The sequence below is a fragment of the Pleurodeles waltl genome, chromosome 3_2 (assembly GCF_031143425.1).
Source record: "Pleurodeles waltl isolate 20211129_DDA chromosome 3_2, aPleWal1.hap1.20221129, whole genome shotgun sequence".
Taxonomy (NCBI): Eukaryota; Metazoa; Chordata; class Amphibia; order Caudata; family Salamandridae; genus Pleurodeles; species Pleurodeles waltl.
Window position 1 is genome coordinate 90,555,555 of NC_090441.1, and position 19,562 is coordinate 90,575,116.

Consider the following 19,562-nt stretch of genomic DNA (forward strand, 5'->3'; position numbering starts at 1 on the left):
GACTACTGGCTTTGGCAGTGGCTGTTAGCTGTTTAAGATAAATTAGTACCAACAGCGATTGTGGCGTAATTAATGAATATTGAATATTGAAGATCTTTCAATTCTGAAATTGTAAGAGTGTGAAAGGGGTAGTGGTCTTCAGAGAGTTTTAATGATTCCTGCTCTGGTCACTTTGTTAGACATGTAATCCCTTTTTCTCTCCACATCGTGTCCACCTGCATTTCTTTCACCTATCTCTCCTGAATGAATTCCTCTGCATCTCCTTTACCTTATCACCCCCTAAACACATAACACACCCACTCACATGTAAGAACTGCATTTACCTTTACTTTTTTTGTATCAATATTTTGACAACTTTGTAGCAGTGTCACACACATTTCCACAGAATCACAATTGCAGCTAGAATACGTAAACACTGCTCTGCACGCTCTACAGAGAGGACAAGGATTGTTGACCATGTATTCTGAACACCTGAATCTCGCACTACCTTTAGCCTTAACTACAGAGGTCTCAATCGTGGCCCTATAAACACCTGGAGGTGACTCAGTTCAAAGTACACTATATACAAAAGTAATGTGCTAAAAAAGTGCACAAAAAGAAACATAGCATCCTTGAAAAAGCAAACACTCTTAGTGAATACAGAATTAAATACACATGAAATATAAACAGGAACCAAATTGCTGGCATGGATTACTTGAACTTTTTTACATTCATTGGTTCATTGTTTAGAAATCAGACAGTGTTTTTACCTGTACTGTTAATGGGGCCGAATAGGCACCTTTTTCAATGCCCTTTGTAAATTACTACTGGGTCTGAGACCTGGAGGGACCCAACCCACTTAAAGCCCTGAACCTGTTATATTGCTAGACACTGTGGTATCCAAGCTCTGCATCAGATTTAAAGGTCATCTTCCTTTGCCAGTGTGAATTCCATGCTGCCTTAGAAGTTTAAGGAATACTTTGATCTGATTTATTGTTGTTAAATGACCAGACTGCTAATCTTGTGTATAATGCTTTTCTTCATATCAAGGTGACCCCAGGACGAGTGAGCAACCAGGCCTCACAGCCTTCCACACACTTTTCATGCGAGAACACAACCGTGTGGCCAGGGAGCTGCGGCGGATAAATCCACGATGGACTGGAGAAACGCTTTACCAGGAAGCCAGAAAAGTTGTAGGAGGCATTCTCCAGGTACTTGCAAATAGTTTTGACTACATTTGAAAGCATGCAAAATTTGCATTGTTAATACCTACAAAAATCATATAATGTCTGATTGGCACACATATAAAGAGTCTGAAAGTAGCAGGAACTGCATGCAAGTTGTCTAACCACTAGCAATCGCTCAGGGTAGCATTTCAGACTATCCATCTTTTGCCTACCATGCCACCTGAGGTTGGACCCATCTGTATACAAATCAGTCTTGGAACAGCCCAGCCCGTATCCCCCTAAGTAGTCAAGGGTACCACCAGATGTGGGTCCCTTGCTCACTGTGCCACTGGAATCAAGCTGCACCCGACTGAAGAGCCACAGCTAGGGTGAAACCGATCTTAGATTGCTTGTGCTCTGGTTCAGGGAGGCCCAGAGATGTAAGTACAAAGAGTATGCCCAGACATGGGTCCCTTGCTCACTTTGCTACTTAAACCAAGCTACTTCTAATTGAGGAGCCACAACTAGGTGAAACTGGTCGGAGGGATTCTTATGTTCTGGCTCAGAGAGGATCTGGCTTGGCAGTTTGTGCTTGTCTGTTCCTACTGGAGCAGGACCAAGACTAATTTGCTGATGGCTGGGTCTGATTTGAGGTGGCATGGTGGGCAAAGGAATGAAGGAGGATCACCTTGACCAATCTTGAGGCCAGTATTTTAGCTAAAATTTTGATTTCTGCATTAAGAAGCGAAATGGGCCTATATGAGGCACATTTCTCAAGTGGTTTGCCTTCTTTGGGTATGACCACTATGCTGTGGATTCACTGATCCTGGGGCAAGGGACCCTTGTCCCTACTTTCACAATACATCGCCAGTAGATGCAGCGCAATGGTAGACGCATGAAGTTTATATAATTCCATGGGTATCCCACTAGGTCCCACGGCTTTGCCCGAGGTCAGGTCTCTTATCGCTTGCAATAGTTTGTTTCGCGTTATGTCATGCTAGTTCTTTATCTTGGTGGTTGAGAGTCGGCAAACTGATATCCGATAGTAATTCCTGGATGTCAACCGCGGAGGCCAATGTGGTTTTGGAGTACAGAACGGTGTAGTATTCAGCAAATGCCTCCGCTGTCAATCGCCCCTCACGCACATGCACCCGACTATTAGTCTCAATCTCAGGGACCCATCTTCTGTTTCTCTCTTTTCTCTCCAGCCAAGCAAGCAATTTACCCGTCCTATCTCCCACTTCATATAAACTACACTGCATGGCCATGTGGTGTGTGCGGGCTGCTACCATCGAAATGTCTCTATATTCTTTTTCTTTTAGCGCCAGCTGGTGTGTTCTGTCTAATTGGCCAAGTTACCCTAATCCCACCTCTAGGTCTCTAATTTCTTTCTCTAGTGCCTCTGCACACGCCTTTGCATCTTTCTTATGCCCTACTATCGCTGAGACCCCTTGCCCCTTTATTACCACCTTGTAGGCCTCCCATAGTGTCTGTGAGGATTCAACGGACCCTACATTTTCTGTGATGTAGCTTCAGGCTGCCCTGATCAGGTTAGAGTGGATCTGCGGTATCGTTAGATACCATGGACTGATCATTAGCCTTCGTTGTCCTGACGGAACCTGATTTCCGTACAATGCCCAGATTGGTGTGTGATCTGATATTCCTTGTGCCAAATGCTTAATTTCTTTATATTATCCTATCTGATGAAGAAAGGTAAGCATGTAGTCAATTCTAGAGAGGCTTCCATGGGCCCCTGAGAGAAACGTATATTGTGGCTCTTGTGGGTGACAAGTCCGCCACACATCAATAAGCCCCATAGCTGCCATAAAGTCTGCCAGAGAGTGGTGGGATCGGGCCACTTGCCAATGTGGCCATCTATCTTGTAACTCACAGTGTGTCCCATTGTAATCCCCCCTATAAGGAGTTCGCCATCTGGCAATTTTAAGAGCAGGGTACTAAGAACCGGGTACGCATCTGCGTGTAAGCGCGGCGGAATATACACTGAGATAATATTTAACGTGATTTCACCCCATGTCCCAGTGAGCGCTGCATATCTGCCATGTCCGTCTACCCATGTGCCTTTGATCGTAAAGGGCCAGGACTTGCGCAGTAGGATGCCCACCCCTCGAGAGCCCGAGATGTATCCTGCATGCGCTGCCATTCTATACCCCCCTCGATCTAAAGCTCGATATGTGTTTCCACATATATGCATCTCCTGCAGGAGAACAATATCAGGGGCTTGTCGTTTGAGGTATTGCAACACCACTCCCCTCTTTATTTTGTCCCCCAGCCCATTTACATTCCAGGAGAACAGTTTAGTATCCATGACTCTTAATATCATTGTCCCCGGTTAATGAGAACATGAGCTCAGTTATCCATGGGTGATCTAGGGGCACCGCAATTTGCAGGCCAGAATGTGTTAGCCTCTGCATTCTGAGTCTTAGTGGCATCCAACAATTGCTTATCGTACAAGACACTTGTTCAAACAATCGACTAACAATTAAACCAAAACATACCACCTCTCCCTGCCTCCCTGCATTGTTAGTTTAGAACTACCCACCTCCCCAACTCTGCAGAGCGCTTGTCGCCCACACCCAACATGATAAAGTTTGCTTTTGGGGTAGTTGTCCCCTGAAACGTACATCCCCTAGGCTTCATCCATAAATGCTAAGGTTTGCTACATTACTATTATTATTGTTATTGTTAGGCCCTGTTGTAGGGCAACACGGTCCTGCGTCGTTGTGTTCCCCGACAGTGACAAAACTGAGGTGTCTGGTAGTGTGCAGATTCCCCTCACACTCTCTCCATGTCTACACCGGGAGCAGAATGATCCTAGTTGTCTCTCCTTTGTCCATGTATACCGTTCAGTGTTCGGCTGTTAGGCAGGATCGGAATGTTCTCCCACTTCTGGTGCAGCGCTTTGGTCCTCCTGGGTACCCTCCCTTGGTCCCCACCTCGTTTCCTCTCCTCGCTGGCTCTGTCATCCTGTTCTTGCTCTTCTCTGGGGTTTCCCCACCATACGCCACCCCTCAGTCGGAGTCTCAAAGAACCATGTTTTCCCCTCTGCGACTATTCTGAGTTTGGCGGGAAAGATCATTGAGTATTTAATTTCTCGTTCTCATAATGTCTTTTTAACCTCCAGAAAATCACGCCTCTGTCGTTGCACCTGGAGTGTAAAGTCTGGGAAAAAAGTTATCTTTGCGTTGGGTTGCTCGTGCTGTTTGCAAGATCAAGTCTCTATCCCTGAAATCAAAGATTCTAGGAATAATGGGGTGAAGGTGGTGCTCCAGACCGAGGTGATCTTCCGGGTACCCGGTGGGCTTGCTCCACAGAGAAGAATTTGGATAGCCCTTTAGGTTGCAGTTCCTTAAGGATGAGGTCTCCGATAAAGATATCCACTGCAGGTCCCTCGGACCACTCCGGGACTCCCACAATCCGTATATTGTTTCTTCTTGATCTGCCTTCATAATCCTCCAGTCTAGCCGGCATGGTGGTGGTGAGAACCTGCAGTTCATTAAGTCTTGAGTCTTAAGACTGGCAGTGTCTTCTCTGAGGGTGGAAGTGGAGTCCTCGACTTCATTCACTCGCGAGACCATATTGCGTAGGTCTGCTCGCAGGAGGCCGACCTCTGTTGTTACCTAGTCAATTCGTGACTCTAGGGGTGTGTGAACTCCTTTTATGGCCTCCATCACATCATGGAGTGTGGGGACCCCTCCTCCGTCGCTATCTGTGTCTACGCTGTCATTCTCTGGGGGCCCTTCTGCATCTACACATCCTTTTTGTATGGCATATTTTTGTTGAGCTTAGCTTGTTGCACTGCCTTTACTCCACATCCCCCTGTCATTGTGTCACTGGACCAAGTCGTGAAGTGCACCAAACTTTTTTATCTTGGGGCTGCCATTCAGTATTCGCCACCACCTGCCCAAGGGATCAAACAAGCCCCTCAGTGGCCTGTCAGTTTTCCATCCAGGCAGTCCCTCTCCTGTACAGGATTTGTCAATACTTCCTCCAGCTTTGCACGTTTCAGAGCCTGCGCCCCTTCACTTGGTGAGTGATGGTCCTGACACTGTTGTGTGGTTTAGTCTGCGCTTTCAGGCCAAATCTGCAACTGACAGGGACTCTGGCGCCGCGGGGAAATGATCTCTCGTGCTCCAGGTCTTGCCACAGTAACTCCAGTCTCACTCTCCTTCCCTTGCTGTGCACTCTCTCTTTCCTCGCGGCGCGACTTGACCTCCGATCCCTGGGGGTCTCATTATTTTGGCCCCGCTGCACCAGTATATGCTCACTTCTCTGTGGGGCCGCCCGACGGTGGGGTCTTCCAGTCTCTCCACTCCCCGGATAGGGATCACAGAAGCTGTTTGCTGGGGGAGGCTGCCGCGCCTCTGGGAATCAATCCTCCGTCTCAGGCCGCCAGGCATCCCAGGCATGTTTCTCCCACTGCGGCCTCACCTTCACACCGCCTACGTGCTTCGACTCTTCGTCCCCGGGTTGACAATCTCCACGACTCCCTCCTCCTATGTTGTCCTGGGGTCCCCGAAGTAGGCTCTCGGGGTCCCCTGCCTCCGCCGCAGCCGTCACGTTCCCCGCAGCCACTCCCCTTCACTCGAGACTGCTATCGGTCGTCTCCACCTTCCTGCGCTGGTGCCATCAGGTGGGCAGGGTCCCAGTCTCTGTATAGTCTATTTTTTCGGGGGAAAACAATTTCCACGTCCTGGCAAGCTGGGCCGGCGCACGGGTCCAGATCTTTACGTTGCCAGGCTGCAGTGTTCAGTACTCTACTCGCTAGTTGCTGGGGTTAACCGGAATCACAACAGGGGCTTGATTAGTTTCTATATTCCTGGATGGTTCATAGCAGGTGTTTGTCGGATGGATGGATATTTTGTGGATTTAAGTGAATTAGGAACTCAGAGCCTCACTAGTTTGCGGCCATCTTTATGCAAATCAGTCTTGACCCTTTTCCCCATGGGAACAGTCCAGCCCGAACTGCCAAGCCAGGTCCTCCCTGGACCGGAAACAAGCATCCTGGGACTGGTTTTGGGGTATCACCCATCATCAGCCAGGCTAGCTTGAATCCAGGAAGGGCAGTGAGTAAGGGACCGACATCTGGGCATACCCTTCCCACTTAGGGCGTACATAGCAACATCTCAAAATCAATTGAAGAACAGAGTGTTTAAACTTTTCAAACACTCACCCCCAGTCACAGATCTGGGTTTAATCCATAGTTATTTTGCTCACCACGTTACCCAACTTTAGACTCAGCAATATGCAAAGCAGTCTTGACACTGTTCCCCATGGGAACAATCGAGTTCGAACTGCCAAGCCTGGTCCTTCCTGGACTGGAAACAAGCATCCTGGGAACAATTTCAGGGTATCACCCCTCATCAGCCAGGCTAGCTTGAGTCCAGTGTCGCAGTGAGCAAAGGACCCACGTCTGGGCATACTCTTCCCACTTAGGGAGCACATAGCGACCCATCACAAAAGGAATTGATGGACAGAGTGTTAAAATTTTCAAACATTCACCCCCAGACACAGATCTGGATTTAATCCATAGTTATTTTGCTCGCCACGTCACCCCAGTGTGGCCCCAGCAATACACAAATCAGTCTTGACTCTGTTCCCCTTGGGAACAGTCCAGCGTGAACTGCCAAGCCAGGTACTCCCTGGACAGGAAACAAGCTTCATGGGATCAGTTTCGGCGTATCACCAGTCATCAACCAGGCTAGCAAGAATCCAGTGGCGCAGCGAGCAAGGGACCCACGTCTGGGCATACCCTTCCCACTTAGGACGCACATAGCAAATTCACAAAATGAACTAATGGACAGAGTGTAGAAACTTTTCAAACACTCACCCCCAGACACAGATCTGGGTTAAATCCATAGTTATTTTGCTCACCAAGTTACCCCAGTTTGGATCCTGACATATGCAAATCAATCTTGACCCTGTTCCCCATAGGAACAGTGCAGCCCGAACTACCAAGCCAGGTCCTTCCTGGACTAGAAACAAGCATCCTTGTACCGGTTTCAAAATATCACCTCTCATCAGCCAGGCTAGCTTGAATCCAGCTTGAAAAGTTTCAATACTCTGTCCATCATTTTATTTTGTGATGTTGCTATGTGCCACTTAGGGTGCACATAGCAACATCACAAAAAAAAATGATGGACGGAGTATTGAAACTTTTCAAACACTCACCCCAAGTCACAGATCTGGGTTTAATCCATAGTTATGTTGCTCGCCATATTACCCAAGTTTGGCCCCCACCATATGCAAATCAATCTTGACTCTGTTCCCAATGGGAACAGTCCAGCACAAACTGCCAACCTAGGTCCTCCCTGGACCAAAACAAGCATCCTGGGACCGGTTTCGGGGTATCACCTCTCATCAGCCAGGCTAGCTTGAATCCAGTGGTGCAGTGAGCAAGGGACTCACGTCTGGGCATACCCTTGCCACTTAGGGCGCATATAGCAACATCACAAAATAAAACGATGGACGGAATGTTGAAACTTTTCATACACTCACCCCCAATCACAGATCTGGGTTTAATCCATTGTTATTTTGCTCGCCACATCACCCCAGTTTGGACCCAGGGATATGCAAATCAGTCTTGACCCAGTTCCACATGGGAACAGTCCAGCCCAAACTGTCAAGCCAGGTCCTCACTGTACAGGAAATAAGCATCCTGGGACCAATTTCGGGGTATCACCCATCATCAGCCAGGCTACCTTGAATCCAGGGGTGCAGCGAGCAAGGGGCCCTCGTCTGGGCATACCCTTGCCACTTAGGGCGCACATAGCAACATCTCAAAATGAATTGATGGACAGAGTGTTGAAACTTTTCAAACACTCACCCCCAGTCAGAGATCTGGATTTAATCCATTGTTATTTTGCTCGCCACGTCACCCCAGTCTGGACCCAGCCATATACAAATCAGTTTTGACCCTGTTCTCCATGGGAACAGTCCAGCCTAAACTGCCAAACCAGGTTTTCCCTCACCTGGAAACAAGCATTCTGGGACCTGTTGCAGGGTATCACCCCTCATCAGCCAAGCTAACTTGAATCCAGTGGAGGAGCGAGCAAGGAACACACGTCTGGGCATACCCATGCCACATTGGGCGCACATAGCAACATCCTAAAATAAAATGTTGGATAGAGTGTTGAAAGTTTTCAAACACTCGCCCCCATTCACAGATCTGGGTTTAATCCATCGTTATTTTGCTTGCCACCTCACTCCAGTTTGGCCCCAGCCATATGCAAATCAGTCTTGACTCTGTTCCCCATGGGAACAGTCCAGCCCAATCTGGCAAGCCAGGTCCTCCCTGGACCGGAAACAAGCATCCTGGGACCCGTTCCGGGGTATCACCCATCACCAGCCAGGCTAGCTTGAATCCAGATGTGCAGCAAGGAAGGGACCCACGTCTGGGAATATCCTTGCCACTTAGGGCACACATAGCAACATCACAAAATGAACTTGATGGACAGAATGTTGAAACTTTTCAAACACTGACCCCCAATCACAGATCTGGGTTTATTCTATAGTTATTTTGCTTGCCACGTCTCCCCAGTTTGGACCCAGGCATATTTAAATCAGTCTTGATCCTGTTCCCATGGGAACAGTCCAGCCCAAGATGCCAAGCCAGGTCTTCCCTGGAATGGAAACAAGCATTCTGGGACCAGTTTCAGGGTATCAACCCCCTATCATCCAGGCTAGCTTGATTCCAGTGGCGTAGCGAGCAAGGGACCCACGTCTGGACATACCCATGCCACTTAGGGCGCACATAGCAACATCCTAAAATAAAATGTTGGATAGAGTGTTGAAAGTTTTCAAACACTCACCCCCATTCACAGATCTGGGTTTAATCCACCATTATTTTGCTTGCCACCTCAACCCAGTTTGGACCCAGCCATATGCAAATCAATCTTGACCCTGTTCGCCATGGGAACAGTCCAGCCCGATCTGCCAAGCCAGGTCCTATTTGGGCCGGAAACAAGCCTCCTGGGACCGGTTTCAGGGTATCACCCCTCATCAGGCAAGCTAGCTTGAATCCAGTGGTGCAGCGAGCAAGCAACCCATGTTTGGGCATACCCTGGCCACTTAGGGCGTGCATAGCAACATCACAAAATAAAATGATGGACGGATTGTTGAAACTTTTGAAACACTCACCCCCAGTCACTGAACTGGGTTTAATCTATAGTTATTGTGCTAGCTCCAGTTTGGACCCACCCTGGCTAAAGAGCCCCAACTAGAGCGAAATTGGTGGTAGGTTGCTTTTGTTTCTGGTCAGAAAGGAGCAGGACCAAGACTGATTTGTATATGGCTGGGTCTAATCGGAGGTGGCCTGCTGGGCAAAAGAATAATGGATTGGAATGCTGCTCAGAGAGATTGCCAGTGGTTAGACAATGCGTGCACCTTCCTCCCATCACAGTTTGTGTGTTCGATGTACCACCCTAAGTGACCAAGTATATGTCCAGATGTGGGTGCCTTGTGCACTGTGTCAGTGGTTTCAAGCTACATCTGATTGAGGAGACCACACTAGGGTAAAACTGATCTTGGATTGCTTGCGTTCTGGTTAAGAGAGGACCTGGCTTGGTAGTTCCAGTTGTACTGCTCCTAATGATGCAGGACCAAGACTAATTTGTATATAGATGGGTCTACTCTGAGATGGCTTGATGGGGAAAAAAACTATGGATTGGAATGCTGCTTAGAGAGATTTCCAGTGATTAGACAATTTGCAAGCATTCCTCACATCACGCTTTGTGTGTTTGATGTACTGCCCTAAGTAGCCATGGCTGTGCCTATACATCCCTTGCTCACTGTGCAACTGGAATCAAGCTGCATCCAAAGGAAGAGCTGAAATGAGGGCAAAACCAGTCTTGGTTTGCTTGTGTTCAGGTTCAGAGAGTACCTGATTTGGCAGTTCAGGCTGCACTGTTCGTTCCTACTGGAGTGGGTCTAAGACTGATTTACATATGACTGGTTCGATTCTGAGGTATCCTGATGGGCAAAAGAACAATGGTTTGGAATGCTGAACTGAGTGATTGGCATTGGTTAGACAAATTGCAAGCATTCCTTCCTTCACATTTTCCGTGTTTGATGTACTGCACAAGTGGCTAATGTATGTCCAGACATGGGTGCCTTGCTCACTGTGTCCTTGGAACCAAGCTGCACCTGATTGATAAGCTCAACTAGGGTGAAACCCATCTTGGGGTAGTTTTATTTTCAGGTTCAGAAAGGGCTTGGCTTGGCAGTTTGGGCTGGACTGCTCCTATCGGAGCAAGACCAAGACTGATTTGCATATGACTGGGTCTAAACTGAGGTGGCATGTTGGGCAAAAAAATGATAGGTTGGAATGCTACTCCGAGCGATATCCAGTGGTTAGACAATTGCAAGCATTCCTCCCATCACACTTTGTGTTGGATGTACACCCTAAGTGGCCAAGGGATGCCCAGACGTTCGCCCATTGCTCATTGAGCCACTGGATTCTAGCTGCACCCAATGGAAGAGCCCCAATGATAGGGAAACCAGTCTTGGTTTGCTTGTGTTTCAGTTAAGAAAGGACCTGAAATGCTACCCCAAGCAATTGCCAATGGTTAGACAATTTGCAAGCATTCCACCCATCATGCTTTGTGTGTATGACGTACCACCATATGTGGCCAAGGTTATGCCCACACAAAGGTGCCTTGCTCACTGAGTCACTGGATCCAAGCTGCATCTGACTGAGGAGCCCCAAATAGGGCAAAGCTGGTCTTGGATTGCTTATGTTCCAGTTCAAAGAAGTTTTGCCTTGGCAGTTTGGGTTGGGCTGTACCTAATAGAGTGGGACCAAGACTGATTTGCATATGGCTGGGTATATCTGAGGTGGCATGGTGGGCAAAAGAACAGTAGCTTAGAATGCTACCTTGTGCGATTGTCAGTGGCTCCTCCCATCACCTTTTGTGTGCTTGATGTACTACTTTAATTGGCCAAGGGTATGCCCAGAGTGATGCATGTCCCTGGCTTACTGTGCCACTGGAACCAAACTGCACCAGATGGGGCTAAACAGGTCTTGGGTTTCTTGTGTTCCAGCTCAGAGTGGACTTGGCATGGCAGATCACGGTGGACTGTTCCTGTTGGAGCAGGACTTACGCAGATTTGCATATGACTGGGTCTATTCTGAGGTGTCATGGTGCACAAAATAATGATGGGTTGGAATCCTACCCTGAGCAATTGGCATTAGTTAGACAAATTTCAAGCATCCCTACCACCATATTTTGTGTGTTTGATACTATAGTGTGCTACTGTTGAACAAAGAGAGTGAGCTTGTGTTGGTGACACCGTACTGTGTAACAGTGAGAGTGCAGAAAGAATGCAGGAGCACAAGAATTGAACCTCACATTATCCTGTGTTAATTAGACAGCAGTGGCTATCAATAAGCCAGACACTCTTATTCTGTACCATAGGCTTAGAGGGGCCAGTCTTAGCTACCCAGATGCATAAACTACCACAGCACTATTTTGTATTTATGTATTAATGGCAGGCAAAGATCACAAGATCCATCTAGTCTTTCCATGTGCTTGTTTCTGGAACACTATAGACACCATGCATTGTCAGCTCAGGTGAAACCCTGGCATAGCGTAACTCTGCAGCTAGACTCATCCACAACCTCCCGCACAGAACTCACATCAAACCATATGTCAGGGAACTACACTGGTCCCTGATACACAAATGGGCTCAATTCAAACTCCTCACACATACATTCAAGGTACTACACAACTCAGCCCGCCCCCCTCTGCCTGAGCAGTTCCATCTCCTTCTGCCACCCACCCAGACACCTCTGCAGGACTCCTGCTAGCCCACATCCCACACATATACAGAACTAGATCAGGAGGATGGGCGTTCTCTTACATAGCTCCTAAAGCATGGAATGACCTCCCACTCCACATCAGAGCCTCCTCCTCTTATCTTGAATTTCCCAAGAAGCTGAAAAATTGCTAGGCACACACACCTGCTCTGCACCAGGATACCCTTGCGGGTGATAGTGCGCTTAGAAATACATATAACGTAACATCCCCTATTGGCTCTTTAGGAGTTTTTATTTAAAATGCTCTAGCAATATCTGTTTTCTTCCAGAAAATTACCTACAAAGATTACATTCCCCTTTTGATGGGTCGTGAAGCGGCTGCTCGAATTATTGGTACCTACCGTGGATACAACGAATCAGTGGACCCTCGAGTGGCCAACGTGTTCTCCCTCGCCTACCGCTTTGCTCATGCTTCAATCCAGCCCACAATCCACCGCAGGGGGGATGGGTACCGTCCACTGACCAACGCAGCTTCTGAGGTTCCACTCCACATGACTTTCTTCAACAGCTGGAGGGTTGTGAGGGAAGGTAAGAAAGTATTCCATCTTCATCACCAAAGCACACCATACTTCTCCCCCACATGCACAGTATACTACAAAAAGGTACAAGGGCAGAGGGTTGCACCGAAAATCTACTGGAAGAATGGCCAACATATGCCCATGGGCAGTCATGAGCAAATGGTGATAAGTTCATCTCCCGGGGCTAACCCTATCAATTATAATTAATTATCAACTTTAGCAATATTGACAACAATGGTAGTGGTGGCACAGCACTGTTGAACTGGGGGTACTAAAGAAAACCAGGGTCACAGCAATAAAATGTTTGAGAAAGCATGTTGTAGGGTTGGGGAGTCAACTCTCAGAGACTCATCTTACACAAATGCTCTATGTTACAATAATCTTCGATGAGGGGAGGCCCTGCATATAACCTTACAAACAAGCGGTGGTAATGAAGTTTCCGCTAATAAAATGGATCTTCTGTCTGTACCACCAGTAGCTCAGCTACCCATTGCAGAGCTCAGGTTATGACAGAGACACTTCCATCCCTACAATTGAGTCTGCCAAGGTAACTCCACCACAAATGGTTGTAGTTCAGCCCCCCAGCCCACTTTGACAATTCAGACTCACCACCATGTTTTGCAGTGCCAGCATCATGAAAGATCACCCTTCGGAAAGCGGGTGAACTGTTCAACTGTGTTGAAAGCATGCGGGCACTGAGAGCATTCCTCTCTCCTGGAGGGGAGGGTACATATCCAGAATCAGTATTTGATGGCTGAAATTCCACCATCCTACAAAGGCATTTGTAAAAGTTCCACCATAAATCCGAAAATGCCTCCTCCTGATAGTATGCCAAAATACGGAGTATTAAGTTATTGACCTGCAATTATATTGTGCCCAGAATATCAACTACTAACATATTGTGAAGGTAAGTATATATAGGAAATTGTATACTAACTATTCCTCTTTTAAACTTTTTAAGGAAAACTACAAAATCCTGTCATAGCTCAAATATTATCTACAACAGAAAATGTATTACGTAAGTGATGGACATTTCTTGCACACAACCAAGGGTTTACAGTCAGTACATCATAAATATTAGACACCTTCCTAACTTATGAGTGCACCCTAGTGCTTTGGATTCTTAATTTGTTGACTAAAGACATTATCATTGCTAAGCAGGTCTAACCCTTTGTGCAAATTTCTCCATGAGGGTCTGTGCAATCACATGTCGTTTTTCCACTTGTGCCCACTCACTCATATCCTTCTGCAACATGTCAAATATCAGTCCCCCAGTCTTTTTCCAAAGGATCACCATTCACATTTTACTGAGAATTAATCACAGAGCCATGAAGCGGAATTGCAATAGCATCCCTCTTTGGTGTGAATGCAGGCCCAGAATTTTGGGCTGGACCACCCCATTCCAAAATATCTGGATAAGTCTAAATGTCCAAGCCATGTAAATTAGGTCTGTTTCTTCCACACAACATATAGGCACTATGTGGGCACTGTTGGAGTAGATTTAATGTAACACTACAAGAGTATGATAGGCTCCTGGGTACTTTCAGAAAATCCTAATGTCCTAAACCACTTTCTGTCAGTGAGTGGTGTACCGCATCCTCTATCCCATTTTCGCTATATCTGTAGATCCTGATTTGGGCAGTCATCAAATGTAACTCTGTAAAGTGTAGAAAGCGGACGACAATCCAGAATCAGTGTCATTAAGGTCCTTAGGGTCATTAGCATGTTGGATTCCAGTGGTCTGCCTGAAAGTCAGATATTGACAATCTTGCATAGAAGAAATGACCCACCCACATTCCCATCTGTAGTCAAGCTTCTTCAAAAATGTACACCACTACACCATTATACAAGTCACCCATCATGTCTAACTCACCTTCCGTCCATCCCACTGCCTTACCTCTATGTATAGCTTGTGGAACACTTGTGGCCTCCATAATGGGGCTAGGTAGGAATATAGGCCCTCATTACAACCCTGTCGGACGGCGGTAATTTGGGGAAAGGTACTGCCAACAGGCTGGCGGTACCTTTTCCCAAATTATGACATTGGCTGTTTGGCTCAAGCCAAACCGCCAATGTACCATGCCGTCCCCCAGGGTGGTAACAGCCGCCGGGCTGGAGATTTCGGTCTCCAGCCAGTCAGCCGTCACAATCCCACCCGCGGGACCCCGCCTACCATCATGGTTTTCATGGCATGCGTACCGCCACGAAAACCATGGCGGTAGCCACTATCAGTGCCAGGGAATTCGTTCCCTGGCACTGATAGAGGTCTCTCCCTCCCCCTCCCCCTCTCCCTCCATAGAGTCCTCCCCGACCCTTCCCCGCCATCTCCCGACCACTACGACATCCACACACCCACACGTGCACACATACACACTCAAACACACACGCATACCCACAGCCACCCTCGCAAGCACACATACATACCCACACCCCGCAACACACACTATCATACAATGTAGCACAAACGCATTCACAACACACAACATACACGTACACTCACATTCAGTCATTCACGCATGCATTCCACGCGACTCACACCCGCATGCACGCATACAAAAACAGACACACACCCCCTCCACACACAACACCCACACACACGCACACAACACCCCCCACCCCCCTCTCCTGTCGGAGATCCTGACTTACCTGCTTGCAGGGGGTCCTCCGGCAGGAGAGGGGACACGTCGCTGCTGCCAGCAGCAGCGTTCGCCAGCAGAACACCGCCAGGCCATATCATGGCTCATGATACGGTAGGCAGTGTTTTGCTAGCATGGCACTGCTGCTGTCAGCAGCGCCACCTTACTGCCGTCCGCCGCCATGACCTTCGATGGAATACCGCCAGCCTTCTGGCGGTATTCCGTCTACGGTCATAATGCGGTTGGCGGCTGGTAGCCACGGCGAAGGTATGTTGGTGGCCGTCGCCATGGCGGTAGGCGGCATTTACCGCCAATGTCATAATGAGGGCCATAGTGTTTTCTTTATCACTAATCTTCACAACCAGTCCCAAATATTTGACAGGAGTCTGACAAATTGGGAGATCCCTGGACTCTTGTCAGTCAGGAAGAAGAACTGATATTTAAGGGCTCTAGCTCTGTGACATCTGTGTTATAAGCTGCTTTTTATTACCTATGCTTCTGCTAGCCCCTCTGGAAGTTGCTGTAACTAGGAAGGTAAGTAATAAGTGTCCATATGAGGCACACCTACGATCTCACTCTCATTGGGCAGTTTTAGAGTAACCAGCTTATTGTTGAGGCGCTTTCACATCCACACCAGGGAAGAAATAATATTGCTCTGTTTTACTTGGGACTAGATTAAAACCACCTTGAAATAAATGCAAATACCTAGGTAGCACCACCATCTTTACTAAGGCCATGGTGCCCAATAAAGGCAGGTAATTTGGACCAGAATGCCACTGACTCTGAAATTACCTGGCCTATGCTTGCTTCAAGGTGGCATTTATGGTGATGCAAAAACGTGATGACCATATATTTAAAAAAAGGGTTGTGCCAAATGAGGCCCATGTCATGGTAAACTACCCTGCCTCTGTATGTCCCTGTCCCCAGAATGGGTAATTTAGACTTATGCCAATGATTGCGCAAGCCAGACTTGCTGCTGAGTACATCAAGTATTTAGAGATTACAGCGAAACCATACACCTTGATCTTTACATAAAGCAACGTATTGTCAGTGTATTGTGAAATAATGTGGATGGAGGTCCTTACCTCAATCCTCCGCTGCCCCACTTTGTTTCTCCATACATACTCTAACAGTTCCATTACAGGAGCTAAGAGAAGAGGTGACACAATACACCGTTGGTGCCTCATTCCAACGTCAGCTCTCGGAGGCAATCCTCTCCATTATGACCAATGCTAGTGATTTTGGATATGGTAGCTGTATCCATTTCAGAACAGTGGGGCTGAAGGTATATTCCACGAGCACCCAAAAAACAAAGTTCCAACCCACTATATTAAATGCCTTCTCTATTTCTAGAGAGGCTGTAGAGTAATCATCTTCGGAAATGTGTTGTGTGTTCATTCATCAATATGTATGGATTGTGTTTCATCTGTGAATGAACCCGTCCTGGTACAGATGTAGCAATTCTGCAATCACACCCAATATCTGCCTCACAATGGCCCCACTCAGAATTCTGGTGTCAACTGTGATCATCAACAGTGGTGCATGCAACCTGTACTGCAATGGGTCGTTCAAAGGCTTGGGGACCATTACAATAGAGGCCCCAGTCGTGATGTCAGGGACGCTGCCCTTTTGGAAAGCTATATCACAGATCTCTAGTGCCGAGGCCAATAGCAATCAGGTGTATGCCTGATAAAACTCCCCAGGGGGTCCACCCATACCAAGGGTCTTCCCAAGTTTCATTCTCTCCAGTGCAGCACCCAGTTCATCACTTGTCAGGGGAGACGTCCATCATCTCCAAGTACAATGCTTTTAGGTAATTATGGAAGATCAACTTTCCTCACCTTTGCATACATTGCAACTATTCATTATAACCAGGATAAGGATTAGTCACTTTTTTGGTATCTCTTTTGAACAACCAGGAAAGCATCCTACCCGCCCAACCACCCTCTGTATACAATTTCTGCCCGAATGTTGTGTATGAAAATTTATCCAGTTTCACATGTCATTGCCCTTCACTTTGGTATGTAGTAGGTGCTCGGGCCTTTATCCTATTTCTTTCTGCAGTGTGGTCGTCTTCTGCTTGGCTCCATAACTTTTCCCTATACATGCTCTGCTTAGTACTGCTTTCACTACATTCTGCTCTATCAGCATGTCAGAGGTAGTGCTCCAAATTTTGCTAAAATATTCATTGTTGGACCTAGCTCTTTTTGCAGGCTTATCCCCAAATCTTTTGACTTCTACCTCCTATTTTTTCCTGACCTGTTTTTGTTGGCTTTACAACTCTGGGCACTTTACCACTGCTAACCAGTACTAAAGTGCATATGCTCTCGGTCTAAAATGTACTGGTGATTGGTTTCTCCATGATTGGCATATTTGATTTACTAGTAAGTCCCTAATACAGTGCAAGGTGTGTGCACAGGGCCTGTAAATCAAATGCTACTGGTGGGCCTTCAGCACTGATTGTGTCACCCACATGAGTAGCCCTGTAAAGTGTCTCAGACCTGCCACTTCAGTGTCTGTGTGTGCAGTTTTAAACTGACATTTCGACATGGCAAGTGCACCCACTTGCCAGGTCCAACCCTTCCCTTTTACTACATGTAAGTCACCACTAAAGTAGGTCCAAGGCAGCCACATGGTCTATGTAGGACATGTACTGGTGTGTTTTACATGTCCTGATAGTGAAATACTGCTAAATGTATTTTTACTATTGCAAGGCCTATCTCTACCACAGGGTAACATGGGGATTGCCTTGAAATATCTTTTAAGTGTAGTTTCCCATTGGGAGCAGATAGAGATTTTGATTTTGGGGTCTCTGAACTCACAATTTAAAAATACTTGTTTTGGTGAAGTTGGTTTTTGAATTGTGAGTTTCAAAATGCCACTTTTAGAATGTGCTTAATCGATTAATAGGGGTTGTGCCAATGTACTGTCAGTGAGGTTAGGTCACTAATAATTTATACTGAACAGAAGAAATACCTCCACTGACTGTGATTCAACTATTTTTAAATAATTGGGCGCAACACATTTTATTATTGCGAACACACATTTATTTATACAATCCCTTCAGATTATCTAGAGACTTTTAAGGAGAAGTTTTAAAAGGAACATGTCATGCATTTCAGAGAAATCACCAAAATTCACACAAAAAGGACTTTTTGCCACCCCATTGACCAAGACTTGCACAACACATTAATGGTAAGTGTACATTTAACACTGACACGACACACAAACAATTAGATGACAAACAGCTTGACATTGAGACCCCATTCAAGCCTATTCAATAAACAACATGACACTATAACCACATTAAAACCAGTTCTATCATTCAATACAGGAAAAGCATATAAGATTTTTTTAACTAACAAAAAACTCCTCACTTTTATACTTAGTGAATGAACGGCTTTTATATCATTTCTATTTTAGAGGGCCTGATATTGAAAATGGACTAAAAGTGACTTATTGAATTTCTAAAAGGTCCCCTTTACTCAAGGCAGTCACACAAAGGGAGCTGAGTCGTGCCCTCCTTATCCTGATGGCTCATCACCAGGCTCATAGGTCTTCCTGAGCTAGAGTGGTGGGAGGAGCTGACACTTGTACCTGAATAGGGCTGTGCCTGTCCTTACACAAAGCAGTCTCCAACCCCCTGGAGTGTGTCTGGGGCCAGGAAAAGACAAGGTCTTGTGCACTACAAAGACTTCTCTTTGAAGTTTGCCTTCTTCAAAGACAGAAATGGGTATAAGTACTGGACCTCTGACCCCACAAAGTTAGAATCCTTCTGGACTGAGGACATTCTGCCAGAAAGAAGTGCTCAGTGCTATAGAAGGGCCGGCCCCTCTGCATGTTGCTTTGTTGTGCTGGCCTGCTGCTTGCCGCTTCTGTACTGGGAGTGAAAGGACTGGACTTTGCTTTCTACATCCTGCTTTCCAAGGTTCTCCAAGGGCTTGAATTGAGCTTGCCTCCTGTTAAGGAGCCTCAGGGACATTAAAGACTTCATCTGCCAGCACCAGCACCTGGGCTCTCTTGCTAAGAGTCCTGACTTGCCAAGTGGTGCCAAATCCAGTTCCTGGGCCTTTGGGAGTAAGTTCTGGTGCAACCAAGAAGAAACCAAGCATATCGACTCCAGAGCGACTTCGGAACCGGCACTGATGTCTCACTCCGTGCCGCTGCCTGCACCGGAGCCGTGGTCCCCGCTGAGTGCAGCAACCGTGACCTGCAACACAGACCCGCCGCAGTGCCTCCGAAGTCCTACCACAGGTGTGAGTCCCAAGTTCCATGTCACCGAAATCCGTGACACCCGCCTCTGACTGCACCGCAGCACCTGTGGCCCCGGGGTGTGATCGCGACACCATGAAGTCGATGTCTCGCATCTTGACCTGCTGGGTTCATCAACCCTGCCGGGTTGTAAGGAACCAATGCCTTACCTCCCCTG

General features: G+C 47.1%; 1 protein-coding gene across 1 annotated transcript in view; it reads left to right on the top strand.

Annotated features, from left to right (window-relative positions):
• The window catches only part of LOC138286513 (eosinophil peroxidase-like), a 122,743-nt gene that overhangs the window by 76,293 nt on the left and 26,888 nt on the right, over positions 1 to 19,562 (top strand). Inside the window, exons 9-10 of the mRNA XM_069226866.1 lie at positions 1,030 to 1,190; positions 12,249 to 12,507. Of these exons, the coding sequence (XP_069082967.1) occupies positions 1,030 to 1,190; positions 12,249 to 12,507 (420 nt within the window). The remainder of the gene's footprint in view (positions 1 to 1,029; positions 1,191 to 12,248; positions 12,508 to 19,562) is intronic.